This window comes from Heterodontus francisci, chromosome 14 (assembly GCF_036365525.1).
Source record: "Heterodontus francisci isolate sHetFra1 chromosome 14, sHetFra1.hap1, whole genome shotgun sequence".
Taxonomy (NCBI): domain Eukaryota; kingdom Metazoa; phylum Chordata; class Chondrichthyes; order Heterodontiformes; family Heterodontidae; genus Heterodontus; species Heterodontus francisci.
Genome location: NC_090384.1, coordinates 55087346 through 55108705, shown reverse-complemented (window position 1 = coordinate 55108705; position 21360 = coordinate 55087346). Strand labels below are relative to the sequence as shown.

General features: G+C 43.0%; 1 protein-coding gene across 1 annotated transcript in view; it reads right to left on the bottom strand.

Moving 5' to 3' along the window:
• Positions 1-21360, bottom strand: part of abcc8 (ATP-binding cassette, sub-family C (CFTR/MRP), member 8) — a 333471-nt gene that overhangs the window by 66701 nt on the left and 245410 nt on the right. Inside the window, exons 19-21 of the mRNA XM_068046867.1 lie at positions 20205-20303; positions 12454-12538; positions 7005-7085 (exon numbers count right to left, since the gene is read on the bottom strand). Coding sequence (XP_067902968.1) covers positions 7005-7085; positions 12454-12538; positions 20205-20303 — 265 coding nt within the window. The remainder of the gene's footprint in view (positions 1-7004; positions 7086-12453; positions 12539-20204; positions 20304-21360) is intronic.

Genomic DNA, 21360 nt, shown 5'->3' with positions numbered 1-21360 from the left:
CAAGCCTTTCTTTCTTTAAGCATTGAGATTTATGGATTGAAAAATAAACAGGGGAAGAACTGAGAAGGAGGGTGAATTAGAGTCAAATAAAGCACAGAAAGAGAATGAAAGAGAGGGAAAGAAAGATTGGATTAAGAGAGAAAAAGAGACAGAAAGAAAAAATAAGACATTTAAAATTTGACATTTAAAAAAATCTCTAACAACAATTTACTACATGCAGGAATGGGATTGATCAGTTCAAATTATTCCCTTTCAGGGTCAGAGAGATTGGTTAGCATTGCATTAACAATTATCACCTCATTAACATCTGTTAAATTCCAACCCTAATTTATTGAGACACATTTAATGGGCAATTATTGTGCAAATGCAGAAAAGTTTTAAAAACATGAAGGCTAAGGGCTAGATGCCACTTTTGTGAAGCAAGCAGCAGAGCACCGTAAATCAACCAGCAAGTTCTGCAGATTTGCAACTCACATTGTATCTCTTCAGCCCCTAAATTTGCTTGCCAATTGGTGCATTAATAACGACATGCATCAGTAACATGCTGTTACTTTTGCAGCAAGATCCAAATCAATGGTCCTGATATTTATGAGGCTCCACATTTCGAGCAAGGAGTGGAGGAGTTATAAAATGGAAACCCAGCAGTTTTCCAAACATGCTGAAGTTTTAATTGCAGGATATCTTTCACCTTTTTTCTAGATGTTTTCCGCCCAGCAGCCAATTTTATTGACGGGAAAGCTTGCAGCAGAAGGACATGGCTGAAGGTGGGTAGGGAGGCAATGAGAGATTGCTGTCAAGGTGGGAGGCAATAGGGTTCTTGTGGGGGAGGGAGAGGGACAGAGATGGTGGTTGGGAGACCAAGATGGTGGTTGGAGGGCAGTCAGACAGATTGTTGGGCCAGAGAAAACACTCCTGCTCACTTGGCCCACAAGTCATGTTGTAAAAGCAATTAGATTTTGGATCAAACCTTTCTTGCTGAATTTCCAGAGGCAAAGGAATGTGACCAACACGAGTTAAAAATAAAAATGCACTTAAATAATTAATAAAGGATGCCATATGGACAGAAGTGAAGAAGGGTCTTGATTCAGAAGAACAAGAAGTAGGATCAGTATGGGTGGAGATTAGGAATAACAAGGTTTAGAAAACACTAGTGGGAGTAGTTTATCGGCCTCCTAACAGTAGCTATATTATTTGACATGGTAAATTAAAGGAGCTTGTAACAAAGGATATGGAATAAATGTGGGGCATTTAATCTTCATGTTAGACTAACCAAACCAAATTGGCTAGGTAGTCAAGAGGACAAGTTCATAAAATGCATTTGAAACAGTTTCCTCGAACAATACATCATGGAGCCAACCAGGGAAGGGGTTATTTTAGATATTGTCTTGTGTAACGAGACAGGGTTAATTAGCAAACTCATAGAAAGGAAATCTTGGGAAGAGTGATCATAACATGATAGAATTTTACATTGAGTTCCAGAGTGGCATAATTAAGTCTGAAACAAGGGGCTGAATTTATCCCTGGGTGGACAGGAGCTGGCCACCAACTGAAAGGTCAGTTCCACCTTGCCTGGGGATCCAACCCATATTTTGCGGGTCCCCAGGCTTTAAGTAGTGTGAGGCGGGACTTCCACCCCCTTGAGGAAGGAGGTCCTGCCTAATAGAGCTGCTGGCCAATCAGCAGGCCAGCAGGTCTCTGTCCCAGCAGTGCCACCGGGAGTGATGGTGACTGCTGGAACTGCAACCCAGCTTGCAGAAGAAGATGTCGGGGAGCCCGGAACAAAGGTAAGTTTGGGGGGCGTGCTAGGTGTAGGGGGTGGTGGGGGCAGTGGGGGAGGCTATCCATGGGCAAAGGGTGGGCACTTAAGGGCCTTGATTGGCCTGGGGCGGACAGCCATTTTTTGCCACCGCCACCCTGCATAAAATGGTTATGGAGGTGGGAGTAGGTAGGGAAGGGCTCCCGGAGCCTCCCGCTCCATTTTACACCACCTCCCACCACCATCCCGCTCTTTGGGGGCAGTAAAATTCAGCCCATGAGTATTAAACTTAAATAAAGCCAATCACATAGGTGTGAGGGACAAGTTGACTAAGATAGATTGGGAAATTAGATCAAAAGATGATGGTGGATAAGCAATGGTGACGATTTAAAGAAATATTTCACAATTCTCAACGAATAAACATTCCATTGAGAAATATAAAATCCATGGGAAAAGTAATCCATCCATGGCTACCTAAAAAGGTTGATGATATTTTGAGATTAAAAGAAGAGGGTTATAATGTTGCCAAGAAGAATAGTACGCCTAAGGCTTGGGAGAGTTTTAGAAACCAGCAAAAATAGAATAGGAGAGTAAACTAGCATGAAATATACAAGCAGATTATAAGAACTTGTCCACAAAAAGCAGGACAATCCAATCCACCAATTACCACCTTATTGGTCTACTCTCAATTATCAGCAAAGTGATGGCAGGGGTCATTGACAGTGCTATGCAGTGGCACTTCTCAGCAACAACCTGCTCACCAATGCTCAGTTTGAGTTCTGCCAGAAGCACTTGGCTCCAGACCTCCTTCAGCCTTGGTCCAAAATGGACAAAAGAGCTGAACTCCAGAGGTGAGGTGAAAATGACTGCCCTTGACATCAAGGCAGCATTTGACTGAGTGTCACATCAAGGAGCCCTAGCAAAATTGAAGTTAATTGAAGTCAAGGGGAGAACTCTCCATTGGTTGGAGTCAGACCTAGTATAAAGGAAGATCGTTCTGGTTGTCGGAGGCCAATCATTTCAGCCCCAGGACATCACTGCAGGAGTTCCTCAGGGTTGCGTCTTAGGCTCAACCATCTTCAGCTGCTTCGTCAATGACTTTCCCTCCATCAGAAGGTCAGAAGTGAGGATGTTCACTGATGATTGCACAGTATTCAGTACCATTCACAACTCCTCAGATACTGAAGCAGTTCATGCATGCATGCAGCAAGACCTGGACCATATTCAGGTATGGGCTGATAAGTGGCAAGTAACAAACTCACCACACAAGTGTCAGGCAATGAGCATCTCCAACAAGAGAGAATCTAACCATCTCCTCTTGATGTTCAATGGCATTACCATTGCTGAAACCCCCACTATCAACATCCTGGGGTTTACCATTAATCAGAAACTTACCTGGACCAGACATATGAATACTGTGGTTACAAGGTCAGAAGCTGGGAATTCTGCAGCGAGTAACTCATCTCCTGACTCTCCAGAGTCTATCCACCATCTACAAGCCACAAGTCAGGAGTGTAATTGAATACTCTCCAATTGCCTGGATAGGTGCAGCTCCAACAACACTCAAGAAGCTTAACCCCATCCAGGACAAGGCAGCCCACATGATTGCCGCCCCATCCACCACCATAAATATTCACTCCCTCCACCACCGGCACACATTGCAGCAGTGTGTACCATCTACAAGATGCATTGCAGGACCTCGCCAAGACTCTTTTGACAGCACCTTCCAAACCCGCGACCTATGCCATCTTGAAGGGCAAGGGCAGCAGATGCATGAAAACACCATTACTTGCAAGTTCCCCTCCAAGCCACACACCATCCTGACTTGGGACTATATTGCTGTTCCTTCACTATCACTGGGTCAAAAACCTGGAACTCCCTTCCTAACAGCACTGTTGGTGTACCTACAACAGATGGTCTGTAGTGGTTCAAGAAGGCCGCTCATTACCCATCTTCTCAATGGCAATTAGAAATGGGCGATAAATGCTGGCCCTTGCCAGCGACGCTCACATATCAGAAACAAATATTTTAAAAGTATGTAAAAAAGAAGAGAGTAGCAAACTAAATGTGGGCCCCTTAGAGCATGAAACAGGAGAAATTATAATCGGGAATAAGGAAATGGCAGAAATGATTAAACAAATACCTTCATAGTGGAAGACACAAGAAACATACCAGAAATAGTGGGGAACTAAGGGTGAGGAACTTAAAGTAATTAATATTAGTATGGAAAAAATTCTGGAAAAATTAATGTGACTGAAAGCTGTCAACTCCCCTGGAGTGGCCTACATTTTAGGGATCTCAAAGAGGTGCTGTAAAGATAATGGATGCAGTGGTTGTGATCTTTGAAATTTCTCCAGATTCTGGAACTGCCCCAGTTGATTGGAAGGTAGCAAATATAATACTGTATTAAAAAAAAATAAGGGAGCGAGAAAACAGGGAACTACAGGACAGTTAGCCTGAAACCAATCATTGGAAGAATGCTGGAATCCATTGTTAACTAAGTAGTTATCAGGACATTTGGAAAATCATAATACAATTAAGCAGAGTTAACATGGTTTTATGAAAGGGAAATTGAAAAATCCATTAGCGTTTTTTGAGGATGTAGATGGCAGGATAGATAAAGGGATTAGCAATGATCTTACTGAATAGGGGAGTAGGCTCAAGGGCCCATATGACCTACTGATGCTCCTATTTCTAATGTTCTAATGCCAAAAGCTATTCCAGCTTAAGTGAATGCAGTATATTTGGATTTTCAAAAGGGGTTCACAGGGTGGGGGTCATTGGGGGGGGGGGGAGGGGTGGTGGTGCCACACAAAAGGTTGTCATACAAGACAAGGGTTCATGGGACTGGGGATAATATATATAATAATGGATAGAGGATTAGTTAAAGGTTAGAAATGGACAGTAGGAATAAACAGGTCATTTTCACATTGGCAGGCTGTTATTAGTGGGGTGGAACAAGGATCAATGATGGGGTCTCAGCTATTTACAATCAATATTAGTGACTTAGATGAAGAGAATGCATCCAGGTTTGTTAGTGATACAAAACTAGGTTGGAAAGCAAGCAGTGAGGAGGACACAAAGAACCTGAAGAGGGAGATAGTCAGGTTAAGTGAGTGAGCGAGAAGGTAGCAGATGGAGTACAATGGGGGGAATTCTATGCTCTTCCCCGCCTTGGGTTTGGAGGCGGGGAGAGCATATAATCGGTTGTGATGGGTGCGGGGGGGAACCCCGCTAGGTCTGCTTAGGTCAGGAAAAAGAACCCGACCGATCTACAGTGGACCCGAGCCCGACCCAGCCCGAGTCCCTCCAGTTTCACCCTGTGCGTGACCTGGCCCGAGCCCGAGCCCGACTCGACCCGACCATCCCTTTACTTACCTTCCGACTGGGATGGTCTACGAAGCTGCAGCGCATGCTGATGACATCATAGTGATGTCACTTGCTCACTGCGCAGGCTCAGTTTCATCCCAGACTCCCAGCTCAGATAAGTTTTTTATTTTTAATACTGACCAGCACTTACCGTGTGTGTCCGACCTGACCTGGACCCGGCCCGACGTGACCCGAGCCCGTAAGCCGGACCCGGAAGAGGGGCCCGACCTGAATGAACCCGACACATGTCGTCGGGTCCTGTCGGGTTCAGGTTGGGTAGCAGGCCTTTACCGCTAGGTTCCTGCCTCCACCCAAATTAGGTCCGGGGTGGGAAGGCCTGTGACTCTGCTGCCATTTGAGACCCTTAAGAGGGCAATTAATGCCCAATAAAGAGCCTCATCCTGCCGCTGCCAGAATTAGCTCAGTGGCAGATGGGCCTGTCGTCGCACGGGGAGCACACCAAACAAACCCATGTGGGTTGCTTGCCGGCTCCGGGGCGGTGTCCCTGATTAAGTGATTAGTGCCTGAATGAGGGTCCCAGAATCAGGAAGGTGGGGGGGGGCTGATGTGAGCTACACCCACTGCCCCTTGCTGCTGACCCCCTACACCCATCCTCCCCCGTGACCCCCACCCTGCGAGCCCCTATCGCTAAGACTTACCTGTGGCCTGGGTCCAGGGCCTTGGGTGTGTGCTCTACCAGCAGCTGCCACCCCTGCTCATTTAAAGAGCTGCCAGCCTCTGATTGGCTGAAAGCACTCAGCAGGTGGAATTTCTGTCGCCAGGGTCCTTTATCCCAGGGAAGGCCCTGCCGCTGTCTACCTAAGTGCCTAATTGGCACTTGATTTGGTGGGCCTTCCCCAGAGGAGGTGATGTGGGGCTCTCACCGACGCTTTTGCTGGTGGTCAAGATCCCTTTCACTAAAACAAAATCCCAGCCAATGTGTGCAAATGTAAGGTTATTCACTTTGGTATGACAAATTAAATAGCAGATTTTTTTAAATATTGAGAAACTATTAAATGTTAGTGTTCGGAGGAACTTGTACGTGAAACCCACAATGTTAACATGCAGGCACAGCAAGCAATTAGAAAGGCAAGTGGCATGATGGACATTATTGCAAGGGGATTGGAGCTCAAGAGGAAGGAAATGTTGCTGAAATTGAACAGGGCTTTGGTGAAACGACACCTGGAGTACTGTGTACAGTTTTCGTCCTAAGGAAGGATATACTTACCTTAGAGGTGGTGCAACTAAGGTTCACTGGATTGATTCCTGGGTTAAGAGGGTTGTCTTATGAGGAGAGATTGAGTAGAATGCACCTATACTCTCTGGAGTTTAGAATCAGAGGTGATCTAATGGAAACATATAAGATTCTGAGACAGTTTGACAAGGAAGATGTTGAGGGCCTGTTTCCCTTGACTAGAGAGGCTAGAACTCGGGGGCATAGTCTTCGTAAAAGGAGTTGGCCATTAACGCTGAGATGAAGAGAAATTTCTTCATTCAGAAGGCTATAGATGCTCAATTGTTGGGTATATTCAAGACTGAGATTGATGGATTTTTGGACTCTAAAAGAATCAAGGGTTTTGGGGATCAGACGGGAAAGTGGTGTTGAGGTTAAAAGTCAGCCATTACCTCATTGAATGGTGAAGTAGGCTTGAGTGGCCATCTGGTCTACTCATGCTCCTATTTCTTATGCTGTTATGTTATAAATTATTACACCTTAAGCATCTTTTAAGTTGGACAATTGCTAACATTAGTAGATTGGATTTTAAATTAAATCTGAATACTTAATTACTGATTAGAAATAGAAAATTAATCACCTAACATTAAAAAAATGCATGACACATGCATTTTTAAATAGAGACAAGCAAATAACTGAACCCACCAGAAATACCACATTAGCTCGCTGGTATAGGGATCTTGCAACACTAATACGCTGACGCTGTCCACCACTCAAGTTAATTCCCTGTGGAATATGGGGGAAAAAGAAATAATCAAAGCAAGACAAACTCAATTTAACCACTTAACTACAGCAAGTGGAACAAAGCTGTATAGACTGAAGTTCATTCCCCACAACCTAATTAACTTTAAATTAGAATGAAATGAAGAGGCTCACATCTGTCAATATTAGTACACCATTAAAGCACCTACTTAACCTGATGATGTGCCCAATGCATCACAGGATTTCAACAAGATACTGGCCATTTTCTATCTCCCCAGCTAGACATATCCATCAGAGCTTTGCATGGAATAGCAAAGAACGTGCAAAAGTACTGCCCCGGCATCTGTGTAGGCATGCAAAAGAGTCTGAGGGACCTGTAAAGTATCACAGAGCAAACAACAACTTCAGGGTATCCTGTGGGGGAACCCCCAATTACAGAGGACCTGAGCACATTGATGTGTTGAAAAGCATTCACAAAACAAACAAAGATGATTTAATGGCTTACAGTTCAACTTGGCTCAATTGACAGCCTGTTTTCTTCTGAGTCATGAAAGTCGTTGATTTCGAGCTGCAGTTCAGGACTTGAGTATGGATTCCAGATTGACACTTGACTGGAATAACAAGGGGCTGCAGATCCTCTAATGAGACATTAAACCGAGTTCCAATTCCACTAGTTCAAATGGATGTCAAATTTCTCATATTCTAAGAAGAGCAGCAATTTCCCCTGCCAAAGGATCCTGATGTCAGCAGCATGACGCCTGGGTGATTTTAACTCCTGGCTCTCATCTGTGTCTGATTGACGGGACATTGCTATGTGCAGAGTGGATGCTACATTTGCTTACATGACAACAGTGACTGCATTTAAAGTAATTCACAGTTTGATAGTTGTTTTCAGAAATGTGATAAAATGCTATAGATATGTACAATTTTTTAAAGATGTGATGAAAGTCTCTGGAGGTTATATGGACAGGCAGACACTGAGATGGGAAGTGCTCTGTAGTAAATGATGTATTCAGTGCTGTTGGCCAGTAGTAATGTGGCTTATGAAGGGTTGATGAGTGGGTAAATGGTCTGGAGTTCTGCTTGATTACATTTGGGGAATATTTCGTCTTTTGCAAAACTTTCCCTGATGAGATTAAATGTGTAGGGTCATTAACTGATAGGATAGATTGTACATAGTTTGTGGAGGAACTTAGTAGTAATGCCATTTTCTCATTCCGTTCTTCCTTTTATTTGCTAGAGTAGGGTAGACCTTGCTATTCCTCACCAAAATAAAGCATTAAACTTCTCATTCTACTAAACATCCCACAACAACAAAACAACAAATTGTATTTATATAGTGACTTTAACATAGTAAAACATCACAGGAGCATTATCAACAAAACTTGCCAACAAGCTACATAAAGAGATATTACGACGGATGACCAAAACCTTGGTCAAAGAAATAGGCTTTAAGGATCATCTTAAAGGAGGAAACAGAGTTGTAGAGAGGTGGAGAGCCTTAGTGAGGCAATTCCAGAGCTTAGGGCCAAAACAGCTGAAGGCGCGACTACTTGTGGCGGAGGTTAAAATCGGGGATGCTCAAGAGATCAGAATTGGAGGAGTGCAGATATTTCAGAGAGTTGTAGAGCTGGAGGAGATTACAGAGCTAGGAGGAGAGAGGCCATGGAGGGATTTGAAAATAAGGATGAGAATTTTAAAATCAAGATATTGTTTATCTGGGAATGGATGTAGATCAGCGAGCGCAGGGGTAATAGGGGAACAGAACTTGGTGAGAATTAGGACATGGGCAGCAGAGTTTTGGATGAAGTCAAGTTTACAGAGAGTAGCATGTGGGAGACCAACAGGAGTGCATTTGAATAGACAGGTCTAGAGATAACAAAGGCACGGATGAGGGTTTCAGCAGCAAGTGAGTCGAGGCATGGGCGAAGTCAGGCAATGTTACAGAGGTGGTAATAGGTGGTGTAGTGATGGCACTGATATATATAATCATAGAATCGTTAGAGCACAGAAGAAGGCCATTCGACCCATTGTGTCCATGCTGGCTCTCCTAAGGAGCAATTCATGTACTGCCACTCCTCTGCTCCCTCCCCACATCCCTGCACATTACTCCTTTTCAGATATTAAGCATATTTTAAAAATGGAGAAAAATTTACAGCACAGAAGCAAGCCAATCTGCCCATTTTGTCTGCGCTGGCCAAAAAACAAGCCACCCATCCTAATCCTATTTTCCAGCACTTGATCTGTATCCCTAGAGGCTATGGCACTTCAGGTGGGTATCCAGACACCTTTTAAATGAGTTGAGGTTTTCTGCCTCTACTACCCTTTCAGGCAGTGAGTTCGAGATCCCTATTACCTTCTGGGTGAAAAATGTTTTCCTCATCTCCCCTCTAATCCTTCTACCATCACTTTAATTCTATGCCTCCAGTCACTGACCCCCTCTGCTATGGGAAATAGCTCCTTCCCATCCATTCTATCCAGGCCTCTCACAATCTTTTACACCTCAATCAAATCTCCCCTCAGCCTTCTCTGTTCCAAGGAAAATAACCCCAGCCTATCCAATCATTCCTCATAGCTGCAATTTTCCAGTCCTGGCAAAATCCTAGTAAATCTCCTTTGTACCCTTTCTATTGCAATTACATCCTTTCTGTAATGAGATGACCTGAACTGCACACAGTACACAAGTTGTGACCTAACTAGTTTTTTATATAGTTCCAGCATAACCTCCCTGCTCTGATATTCTACACTTTGGCTAATAAAGGAAAGTCTTCCATATGCCTTCTTAACCAACTTATTGACCAGTCCTGCTACCTTCAAGAATCTGTGAATATGTACGCCAAGGTCCCACACTTCTTCCTCACCTCTCAGTATCCTTCCATTTATTGTGTATTCCTTTGCCTTGTTTGGCCTCCCAAATGCATCACCTCACACTTCTCCAGGTTGAATTCCATTTGCCACTTTTCTGCCCACCTGACCAGTCCATTGATATCTTCCTGCAGTCTACAGCTTCCCTCCTCACTATCAACCACACGGCCAATTTTTGTGTGGTCCGCAAACTTCTTGATCGTGCCTCCTATATTTAAGTCCAAATTGTTAATATATACTGCAAAAAGCAGGGGACAGAGTACTGTGCCTTATGGAACCCCACTGGAAATAGCCTTCCAGTCGAAAAAACACCCATCAATCATTACCCTTTGTTTCCTGCCACTGAGCCAATTTTGTATCAGCTTGCTACATTCCCCTGGATCCCATGGACTTTTATTTTTTTAACCAGTCTGCCATATGGGACATTGTCAAAAGCCTTACTAAAATCCATGTAGACCACATCAGTTGCACTACCCTCATCAATCCTCCTTGTTACCTCCTCAAAAAATTCAATCAAGTTAGTCAGACACAATCGTCCTTTAACAAATCCACGCCGACTGTTCTTGATTACTCCGTACCTTTTTAAGTGACAGTTTATCCTGTCTCACATAACTGATTCCAATAATTGCCCACAACCAAGGTTAGACTGACTGGCCTGTAGTCATTTGGTCTATCCTTTGCTCCCTTTTTAAAACAAACGTTAGCAGTTCTCCAATCCTCCAGCACCACACCGGCATCTATTGAGGATTGGAAAATGATGGTCAGAGCATCCGCTGTTTCCTCCCTGGCTTCTTTTAACAGCCTGGGGTACATTTCATCTGGCGCTGGTTATTTATCCACTTTCAAGGATGCTAATATCCTTAATACCTCCTCTCTCCCTATGTTTATCACATTCAATATTTCACACTCCTGCTCCTTAACTACGATGCTTGCATCGTCCCCCGTTTTATGAAGACAAAGTATTCATTAAGAACCATGCCCACATCTTCTACCTCTACACATAGATAACTTTTTGGTCTTTTATGGGCCCTACTCTTTCCTTAGTTATCCTCTTACTCTTAATGTATTGATAAAACATCTTTGGGTTCTCCTTGATTTTACTTGTCAATATTCTTTCACACCCTCTCTTTGCTTTCCTAATTTACTTTGTGATTTCACCTCTACATATGATTGGTAGCTCATCTGGAGGTCAGATATGACACCAAGATTACAGGCAGTCTTGTTCAGCCTCAGACAGGTGCCAAGGAGACGGATGGAGTCAGTAGCTAGGGAACAGAGTTTGTGGCGGCAGCCATCACTGAGTAGAGGTTGAAAACTTTCCCAAGAGAAGAAATAGAGAAAAATAACGTCACTCAAGCACCCCTTATAAAAGGCAACTGTAGAATGATATTGCCTGTGATGTGGGGATAGGACTTTTGATTGCCCTCTCCACGAGGGAGTAGTATACTGTGTCACAGTGACCAACTACTAAATATCGTAATATACACTGGCTATTACATCCAGTAACAGGGGATATTATTTCCTTCAACATCTATATCTACATTACAATGTAGAACTTTATTGTTTACAACAAAAGGTATTTTAAAAAATCTAACAAAATTGCTGTTCGCAAAGGGGAAATGAGAACAAGAAAAACAAATTTCAAAAGTGAAGCATGCAGAGAAAAGGTGCTAAAGGAAAGTGTGAACTGTACACATTACAATGAACAAAACTGGCTGGAAGTGATGATGATCTCCCATTTCATGAACAAGTGTTGTGACATCCACAAAGCAAAATAGCACAATATGTGATTCACAGGAGAGGATTATGATCCTGGACTCCAAAAGTTCTGAAGCTAGTGGGCTGAATTTTATTAGCGCACTGCACATCGTGGCGGCACGCTTTGACATCGGAGGCCTTCAGACATGGAAGCCCTGCTGCTGAGCCCCCGTGATATTTTGTGTGGGGTCTCATTTAAATGGAGGGGTGGAGCGGACGTCCCCGATGACACAGAGATGACAATATCTACATACTGTGCCATGTAATAGGATATGACATCCTGGCTGCAATTTTCTATCAAAGCCATGCCATCTCTAAGCAGAGGCCGAATGCTTTTCAAGAGAAGAAAGGGGGAAAACTGAATATAAGCTACTCAAACACCTCTCATAATGGCCAACCGTAATAAGATTACCTGTAGTGTGGGAACAGGTCTTTTGCCCACCCTCAACATCAGGGAATAGTGTAATGTATCACAATGATCTAAAAGTAGAAAATAAAATGCAAAAAATACCCTAATTTGCAGTGTTGCTTCTCATAGGTTTAAGTTATTTTGGGGATTCCCACAACAATTGCCCTATCACTCTCTCAAGTGGGACGCGAATATTTTAGCAAATGTAAATTGCTGTTTCTATCAATTGTCAAGAAAAATGGAAAAGAACAAATTCTGTCTTAAATCCAGTGATAGACCTTTTTTCAATCATACTTCTTTTTATTTAATGGTAAAACAATTCTTTTAAAAAAATCAAACATTAACAATGTGGTTACTGACCCTTTCACCAATCTGAGTCTGATCTCCCTGAGGGAGGATGTCAATATCTGGCTGAAGTGAACAAGCATCAATTACTGATTTATATCTGTGGAGAGAACAGCAAAGAGTCAATGGGAATGTCATTCTTACATCTGGCTAATTGATTCAGGGAAAATCAAACACAAACTGCACCGTTGGAAACTCTTGATTTTAACTGAAAGGATCCTAGTGATATCAAGTAAACAGTACACCTCGGCATCATTTTGCTGATAATGGCAATAATTTATTTTCCATAATTTTCTACATTTTATCAGAGTAGAAGAAAGTAGTGATTTAATCCAGCTAAAAGATGTAATTATGACAAGGCAGTGATTTATTTTGGTGCTCTTGTTAAGGCAAGGGCTGATCATAAAGAACAATCAAACCATGTTCCATTTCTCCTCCCAAGATAGTAGAAAGCTCTTTTACTGTTTTGTTATCCTACTCGTATGTAGCAGTTACGGCTTTGGATTAACACTAACCCTGGAACCTAACCAGTGAAAAGTAACTCAAATTAAAATCACCTCAAACAGGGAGTCTAACATTGCTTCAATATTATACTAATTGCAGAGGTATAGTAGCATAGTGGTAATGTTACTAGTTCTAGTAATTCAGAGGCCTGGACTAATGCCCTAGAAACATGAGTTCAAGTCCCACCATAATGGCTGGGGGTATTTAATTTCAACTAATAAACCTGGAATAAAATGCTAGTCTCATTAATAATTATAACTAGCAGATTGTCATAAAAGCTCATCGAGTTCACTAATATTGTTTAAGAGAGGAAATCTGCTGTCCTTACCTGGTCTGGCCTACATGTGACTCCAGGACCCCTAGCAAGCCACTCAGTTCAAGGGCAAATAGGGATGGGCCAGTGATGCTCACATCCCAAGGATGAATAAAAAAAGTATATAACTTTTTATTGGATGAAGTAACAGAGAAGGTTGATGAAGGGAATGCAGTGGATGTTGTCGATATGGATTTTAAGAAAGTATTTGATAAAGTACCACATAAAAGGCTGGTTAACAAAACTGAGGCTCATGGAATAGATGGCTTAAGAACAGAAAACTGCGAGTTTTTTTTCATTCATTCATGGGATGTGGGCGTCACTGGCTATGACAGCATTTATTGCCCATCCCTAATTGCCCTTGAGAAGGTGGTAGTGAGCTGCCTTCTTAAACTGCTGCAGTCCATGTGAGGTAGGTACACCCACAGTGCTGTTAGGAAGGGAGTTCCAGGATTTTGACCCAGCAACAGTGAAGGAACGGTGATATAATTCCAAGTCAGGATGGTGTGTGACTTGAACGGGAACTTGCAGGTGGCGATGTTCCCATGCATCTGCTGCTCTTGGCCTTCGAGGTGGTAGAGGTCGCGGGTTTGGAAGGTGCTGTCTAAGGAGCCTTGGTGCGTTGCTGCAGTGCATCTTGTAGATGGTACACACTGCTGCCACTGTGCGTCGGTGGTGGAGGGAGTGAATGTTTGTAGATGGGGTGCCAATCAAGCTGGCTGCTTTGGTCTGGATGGTGTTGAGCTTCTTGAGTGTTGTTGGAGCTGCACCCATCCAGACAAGTGGAGAGTATTCCATCACACTCCTGACTTGTGCCTTGTAGATGGTGGACAGGCTTTGGGGAGTCAGGAGGTGAGTTACTCGCCGCAGGATTCTTAGCCTCTGACCTGCTCTTGTAGCCATAGTATTTATATGGCTACTCCAGTTCAGTTTCTGGTCAATGGTGTCCCCTAAGATGTTGATAGTGGGGGATTCAGCGATGGTAATGCCATTGAATGTCAAGTGGAGGTGGTTAGATTCTCCCTTGTTGGAGATGGTCATTGCCTGGCACTTGTGTGGCGCAAATGTTACTTGCCACTTATCAGCCCAAGCCTGGATATTGTCCAGGTCTTGCTGCATTTCTACACAGACTGCTTCAGTTTTTGAGGAGTCGCGAATGGTGCTGAACATTGTGCAATCATCAGCGAACATCCCTACTTCTGACCTTAGGATTGAAGGAAGGTCATTGATGAAGCAGCTGAAGATGGTTGGCCCTAGGACACTACCTTGAGGAACTCCTGCAGTGATGCCCTGGAGCTCAGATGTTTGACCTCCAACAACCACAGCCATCTTCCTTTGCGCTAGGTATGACTCCAACCAGCGGAGTGTTTTCCCCTTATTCCCATTGACTTCAGCTTTGCTAGGGCTCCTTGATGCCATACTCGGTCAAATGCTGTCTTGATGTCAAGGGCAGTCACTCTCACCTCACCTCTTGAGTTCAGCTCTCTTGTCCATGTTTGAACCAAGGCTGTAATGAGGTCAGGAGCTGAGTGGCCCTGGCGAAACCCAAACTGAGCATCGCTGAGTAGATTATTGCTAAGCACGTCCTCGAGGCGGCCAACATCCCCAGCTTATATACCCTGCTGAGTCAGCGGCGCTTGAGATGGCTTGGCCATGTGAGCCGCATGGAAGATGGCAGGATCCCCAAGGACACATTGTACAGTGAGCTCGCCACTGGTATTAGACTGACCAGCCGTCCATGTCTCCGCTTTAAAGACATCTGCAAACGCGACATGAAGTCCTGTGATACTGATCACAAGTCGTGGGAGTCAGTTGCCAGCGATCGCCAGAGCTGGCGGGCAGCCATATAGGCGGGGCTAAAGTGTGGTGAGTCGAAGAAACTTAGCAGTTAGCAGGAAAAAAGACAGAAGCGCAAGGGGAGAGCCAACTGCAAAACAGCCCTGACAACCAATTTTACCTGCAGCACCTGTGGAAGAGTCTGTCACTCCAGTATTGACCTTTATAGCCACTCTAGGCGCTGCTCCACAAACCACTGACCACCTCCAGGCGCTTACCCATTGTCTCCCGAGACAAGGAGGCCAAAGAAGAAGAAGAAGTGCTGCTTGATGGCACTGTTGATGACACCTTCCAACACTTTACTGATGATTGAGAGTAGACTGATGGGGCGGTAATTGGCCGGGTTGGACTTGTCCAGTTTTTTGTGTACTGGACGTACCTGGGCAATTTTCCACATTGCCGGGTAGATGCCAGTGTTGTAGCTATACTGGAACAGCTTGGCTAGTGGCGCGGAAAGTTCTGGAGCACAGGTCTTCAGTACTATTGCCGGAATATTATCAGGACCCATAGCCTTTGCAGTATCCAGTGCCTTCAGTCGTTTCTTGATATCACGCGGAGTGAATCGAATTGGCTGAAGTCTGGCATCTGTGATGCTGGGGACTTCAGGAGGAGGCCGAGATGGATCATCAACTCGGCACTTCTGGCTGTAGATTGTTGCAAATGCTTCTGCCTTATCTTTCGCACTGATGTGCTGGGCTTCCCCATCATTGAGGATGGGGATATTTGTGGAGCCACCTCCTCCAGTTAGTTGTTTAATTGTCCACCACCATTCATGACTGGACGTGGCAGGATTGCAGAGCTTAGATCTGATCCGTTGGTTATGGGATCGCTTAGCTCTGTCTATTGCATGCTGCTTATGCAGTTTGGCATGCAAGTAGTCCTGGGTTGTAGCTTCACCAGGTTGACACCTCATTTTGAGGTATGCCTGGTGCTGCTCCTGGCATGCCCTCCTGCACTCTTCATTGAACCAGGGTTGGTCTCCTGGCTTGATGGTAATGGTAGAATGGGGTATATGCCGGGCCATGAGGTTACAGATTGTGGTTCAGTACAATTCTGCTGCTGCTGTTGGCCCACAGCACCTCATGGATGCCCAGTTTTGCATTGCTACATCTGTTTGAAATCTATCCCATTCAGCACGGTGATAGTGCCACACAACACGTTAATAAATGATTGTTTTTCAGACTGGAGGATGCTAGACGGTGGTGTTCCCCAAAGGTCAGTGCTCAGACCACTGTTTTTTTTGCTTTTCATAAATGACTTGGATTTTGGAATACAGAATAGAATTTCAAAATTTGCCAATGATACCAAATTTAGAGGAGTGGCAAACAGTGTGGATGATATGAACTGCCTGCAGTAGGACATAGATAGGCCAGCAGAATGGACAGACAAGTGGCAGATTGACGTGAGGTGATGCATTTTGGCAAAAGGGATAGGGTGCGGACATATAGACTAAATGGCGCAGTTTTAAAGAGTGTGCAGGATTAGAGAGACCTGGGGGTGCATGTGCATTGATCTTTGAAGGTGGCAGGACATATTGAGAGAGTGGTTAGCAAAGCATACGGGATCTTAGGCTTCATAAATAGAGGCATTGAGCACAAAAGCAGGGAAGTTATGCTGAACCATTATGAAGCTCTGATTAGGCCCCAACTAGAGTATTGCATCCAGTTCTGGTCACCACACTTTAGAAGGATGTGAGGGTCCTTGAGAGGGTGCAGAAGAGATTTACTAGAATGGTTCCAGGGATGGGGGATCTTTGTTACAAGGTTAGGTTGGAAAAGATGGGGTTGTTCTCCTCAGAGCAAAGGAATTGAAGGGAGATTTGAGAGAGGTGTACAAGATTATGACAGGCTTAGGTAAGTTAGACAAGGTAAAACCACTCCCATTAACTAACAGTGCAAGAAGTAGGGGACACAGATTGAAGGTTTTGGGCAAGAGATGCAGGGGGAATGTGAAGAAGAACTTTTTTACGCAACGAGTGTTAGTGACTTGGAACTCAATGCCTATAAGGGTGGTGGATGTGGTGACAATCAATGATTTCAAAATGAAATTGGTTGAGCACTTAAAGGAAATAGACTTGCAGGGCTATAAGGATCAAGCAGGGGAGTGGGACTGAATGAATTGCTCTTTGGGGAGCCAGCATGGACTTGATGGGCCTAAAGGCTTCCTTCTATGCCATATATGACTCTCTGACTCTAATGCAGTGTGAAATGACATTTAGAAAGTTTTTAACTTTTTAAAATGTTGACAAAGAACTGACTTGTTGGCTTTTTCACAATAAAACTTATCCAGCATTTTAATGTTAATGAGAGGAGTTTTATTCAACCAAACAACAGCAGAAAGATGGTTGTGCATGACTCTAAACAGGGAGCTAATAATGCCCTTGAAATCACAAGGTAGATGAAATTCAGAGTTTTTGTACCCCAGCATCTCCAAAGGCAGACAAACATTGCCAACTGAATGAATATAACAGTCTCAACTTATGGCCAGTAGGACTGCAACAGCTGAATTAGCAAAAGACACTGGGCCGATTTGAAGAATTTTGTTCTGTGGGCTTATGTCCAATTAGGAAAGGGTTGTGCTGGCTTCAAATCACTGTGGAGAATTTCTCATTGACGATGAGAGCTGCTTTTCCTGTCCATCTTGGCTGCATTAGAAATTAGGCCTTCAAGGCGAAATGTAAGATTTCTGTGTCATTCTGTTCACAAAACTTCGTGTAAATACTAAATAATTTCAATTATTCCTAATAGTGTGCTCCCAACCTGATGGTGGTTTCAGATATGTGGAACTCTTCCCCAGTTCCCTGTGCCCTCAGTGAAAAAAAGAATATTGTCAAGCCATTGAACAAACTACCTAATAACGGTACCTAAAAAAAACACCATCTGTCATGGTTTGTAAAACATTGCCATTTTGGCTACTGAACCATTAAACCATTAAAATGCTGCAAATATTGACAGAGAGGCATGTCACTGTTTGATGTGACTGTGCAACCTTCATTAAAAGTTATTTATGTACCATATGTGAAGTAGTGCACATTTATGACCTAAGCTGTGCATATGCCACTAAAATGTTTAATAGCTTTAGGTCATTACTTACTGTAAGGTGGAAGGGGAAACAAAGCACAAATTGTACATTAGACTGTAGAGTATGCCATTAAGATGGACATATTTCTTTGTCGTCATCCAGAAGTTCTCCGGATCACCTGTGCCAAATGGGGTAGATCTTGACTTTGTGTGCTAGTGTCAAACGGGTGATAGCAACTCAACACCCTATTTTTGTTTCTATTGGCTTCATAGCACTCAATCCAATCTTGAAACAAATTTTGATGCCAACTGATAGCCCACAAAACATCCAAGTGCTGGAAATGCAAATCCTTGTATCTCTAGCTCTTTTCATCTATATTTGTACAGCTAGTAAAGGTATAAAAGTATAAACTGTTAGTATTGAATATAGCTAAAAATGATCAAACATAAAATAGCCAGTTTTTAAAATTTGATTCAGGCCCTGCTCTGTTTCTTAATATACAGATTAAGATCTTATACTGTGTTGTTTATCTGTTGCTATCTGTCTTAACAAACTGTTTCTATCCTACTGAACAACACAATAAATAAATGATACAGCTGGTTTTACTTTGAACCCCCATTCTATAGACGATGCCCTATTACAAATCTCTGGAGAGGGATGAACAACCACAAAAAAACTTCCCAAAAAAATGAGAAAATGAGCAAATTTTCATTGACTTCTGTGAAGAATCATGGAGCTATGAACCTAAATTTTTTTCACAGCCATTTAATTTGTTTTCTTCAGAACAGAATAGACATTCAGATGTCACTAATGGGTCAATAACAATGTAATAGACCTAGACTGTGCGGGAAATATTTTGTTAGCTCAATCTAAAGTTCAACTTCACAAAAGTAAAAGTAGAAAACAATAATTGTGTGCATGAAATGCATTTTTTTCTATTCCTTACATGCCATCTACTGTTTTCTGATTGATGAGAGAAAAATACAAACAGCACAGACACAGCTGAATTGTTGAATTGCTTGAACTGCTTGGCGATGCTTGTGAAATCCTCATCTTTTATTGATTACCTTTCCCCTGACATAAATATTCTGCCCTGGGGAGAAAGGTTTAGACCAGGGCTGGGAGTCCTGCTAACTTTGGCAGTGTTTTCATGGCACTTCCAGCAAAGTTATGGAATTGGAGCAGGATCATCTCTGCCGCAGGCATCTGACCTCTCCCGATCTGTGCCCCAGGTATCTCCCTGCAACTCCATCCATCATCATTGATCTGCCCCAGAGCCACCATGCACCCCACCCACCCACACCCCTTATGACTACCAAGCACTGTTCACATGGCTGTGACCTCCTTCCACCAGCCAGTCTGGCCAGGTGTCAGGTGGGACCCTGCAGAAATGTATTCAATGAGGCCCTGCTTTTAAGAACAGCAGAGCCTCCATGTCCCTGGTCCTGTTGGATGTGTCACCCCTCACCCTTCCCTGTCTCCAGTGGAACTCGAGGCCACCTTCTCTACATCTATCAAACCTTTCATAATTTTGAAGACATCTATCATGTCCCTTCTCAGTCTTCTCTTTTCTATAGAAAAGAACTCCAGCATTTATCAGCCTGTTGGGAAAGTCACAACATCTTTTCCACTCAGGCCCCAAGTAAAATGTAATTGACACAATATGACCTCGATTTGCATTAATCCTTGAGAACGCCACCTGCTTTAGGTAGGCTCTTCATCTGCCTGCAGATTAAAACAGAAATGGAGCAAAAGGGTTGTCTTTTGAGCAAGTGACATGCTCATTTTTAACAGCTCTCCCATCTAGTTTCTAGTGGGTTGATAGGGTTAAAATTGATCCAAGTGCCTATACTTGAGAAAAAAGCTAAACAAGATCTTGGACTTGCCATATAGAAACTTTGTGCAAGAATGCATTCCTACTCCCTCCAGTGCACAAAACACTGATACACTAAGGTCCTCTGCCAAGCCCTAATTTAATTATTTAATAAACTAGATCAAATAAATACTGTGTGAGGTTAAAAATAGAGGAAGTTCCATGTTATAGAGTATATACTGCTACATGCCTTTTCTACCTTTACACAAAGTTTATTACCTTTGTTTGTTAAAATGATTTCCAAAGGTGATGTTCTCTTCCACTGTAGTGTTCAATAGCCAGGGCTTCTGTGCAGCATAGGCCACAGCACTCCTTCTCCTAGCAGATAACAAAAACAGTTTACAAAATATGTGCACAGTGCACATAAATAATCTGTTTTGATATGTGCTCATAAAGTGTACCATATATTTAGATGACAGACATAGTGCAAAGACCTGCCTCCTCAGTGTCCTGTTTGATAATATTATATGGTGGACACCTGTGTGAGAGACTGCGCTGCATTTTTACTCGTAATCACAATCAACCATTCAGAACTTCCAGTATCCTGTCCTGAGTGACTCGAGATGATTTTCATTCTCTTTTGGATCTTGTACCATTGTTTGTTAGTGAGGTGGTGGGATTCACATGACAAGTAGAATTTCACCTGTTGAAAAGTTATAATACTTGGGGCTTATCAACCTTTTTCATTGCATTTTGAGATAGTTGGTTAATTTGTCAATGTTTCTAATTTTCTTTTCTAATTATTTAACACAGCATGATTACTCAGATTTGCCAACATGTAGCAATTGTGGTAGAATTGTCTGCTTGACATCAGTGTGACAATGCTCCCTACCAGAGATGGCATCCGAAACTGACCTTGTGCCAATTGAGTTGAATTATCCCTCCTTGTCAATGAATATCAAGGAATTAGCCACTCCGTGTCAAATTTACAACACCAATACAGACTGCACAGCTACTTAGCAAAGTTTAGCAATACTAGGTACAACAGCATTTGTAGGTTATGTAAATCTTTTACCTGATAGTATTTCCAATACTTGATACAATATCAAATGTGATATTTGTTTAATTACCATTACCTTGCAGGAATATGAGAAAAAGTTCCCCAAAGAAACATGCTTGTAACTTAAACTGCAATTTTAGGATTTTTCCATTGCGAAAAGTTGAGCTAAAAGTTTCTTAAAAAGAGATGGAAGAAGATATTATATTTACAGAAAGTACCAGCGTTTCCAGCAAGGACTTACAGAACTCGATGGCATAAGGAAGTTAATGATATTCATTTAACCAGATGCTTCACACATCTTTATCATTGTAAGAATATGCACATTTGTGCTTGTGTTAATCTCACTCCTCTACATTTTTAGACTCAGGATCCAAG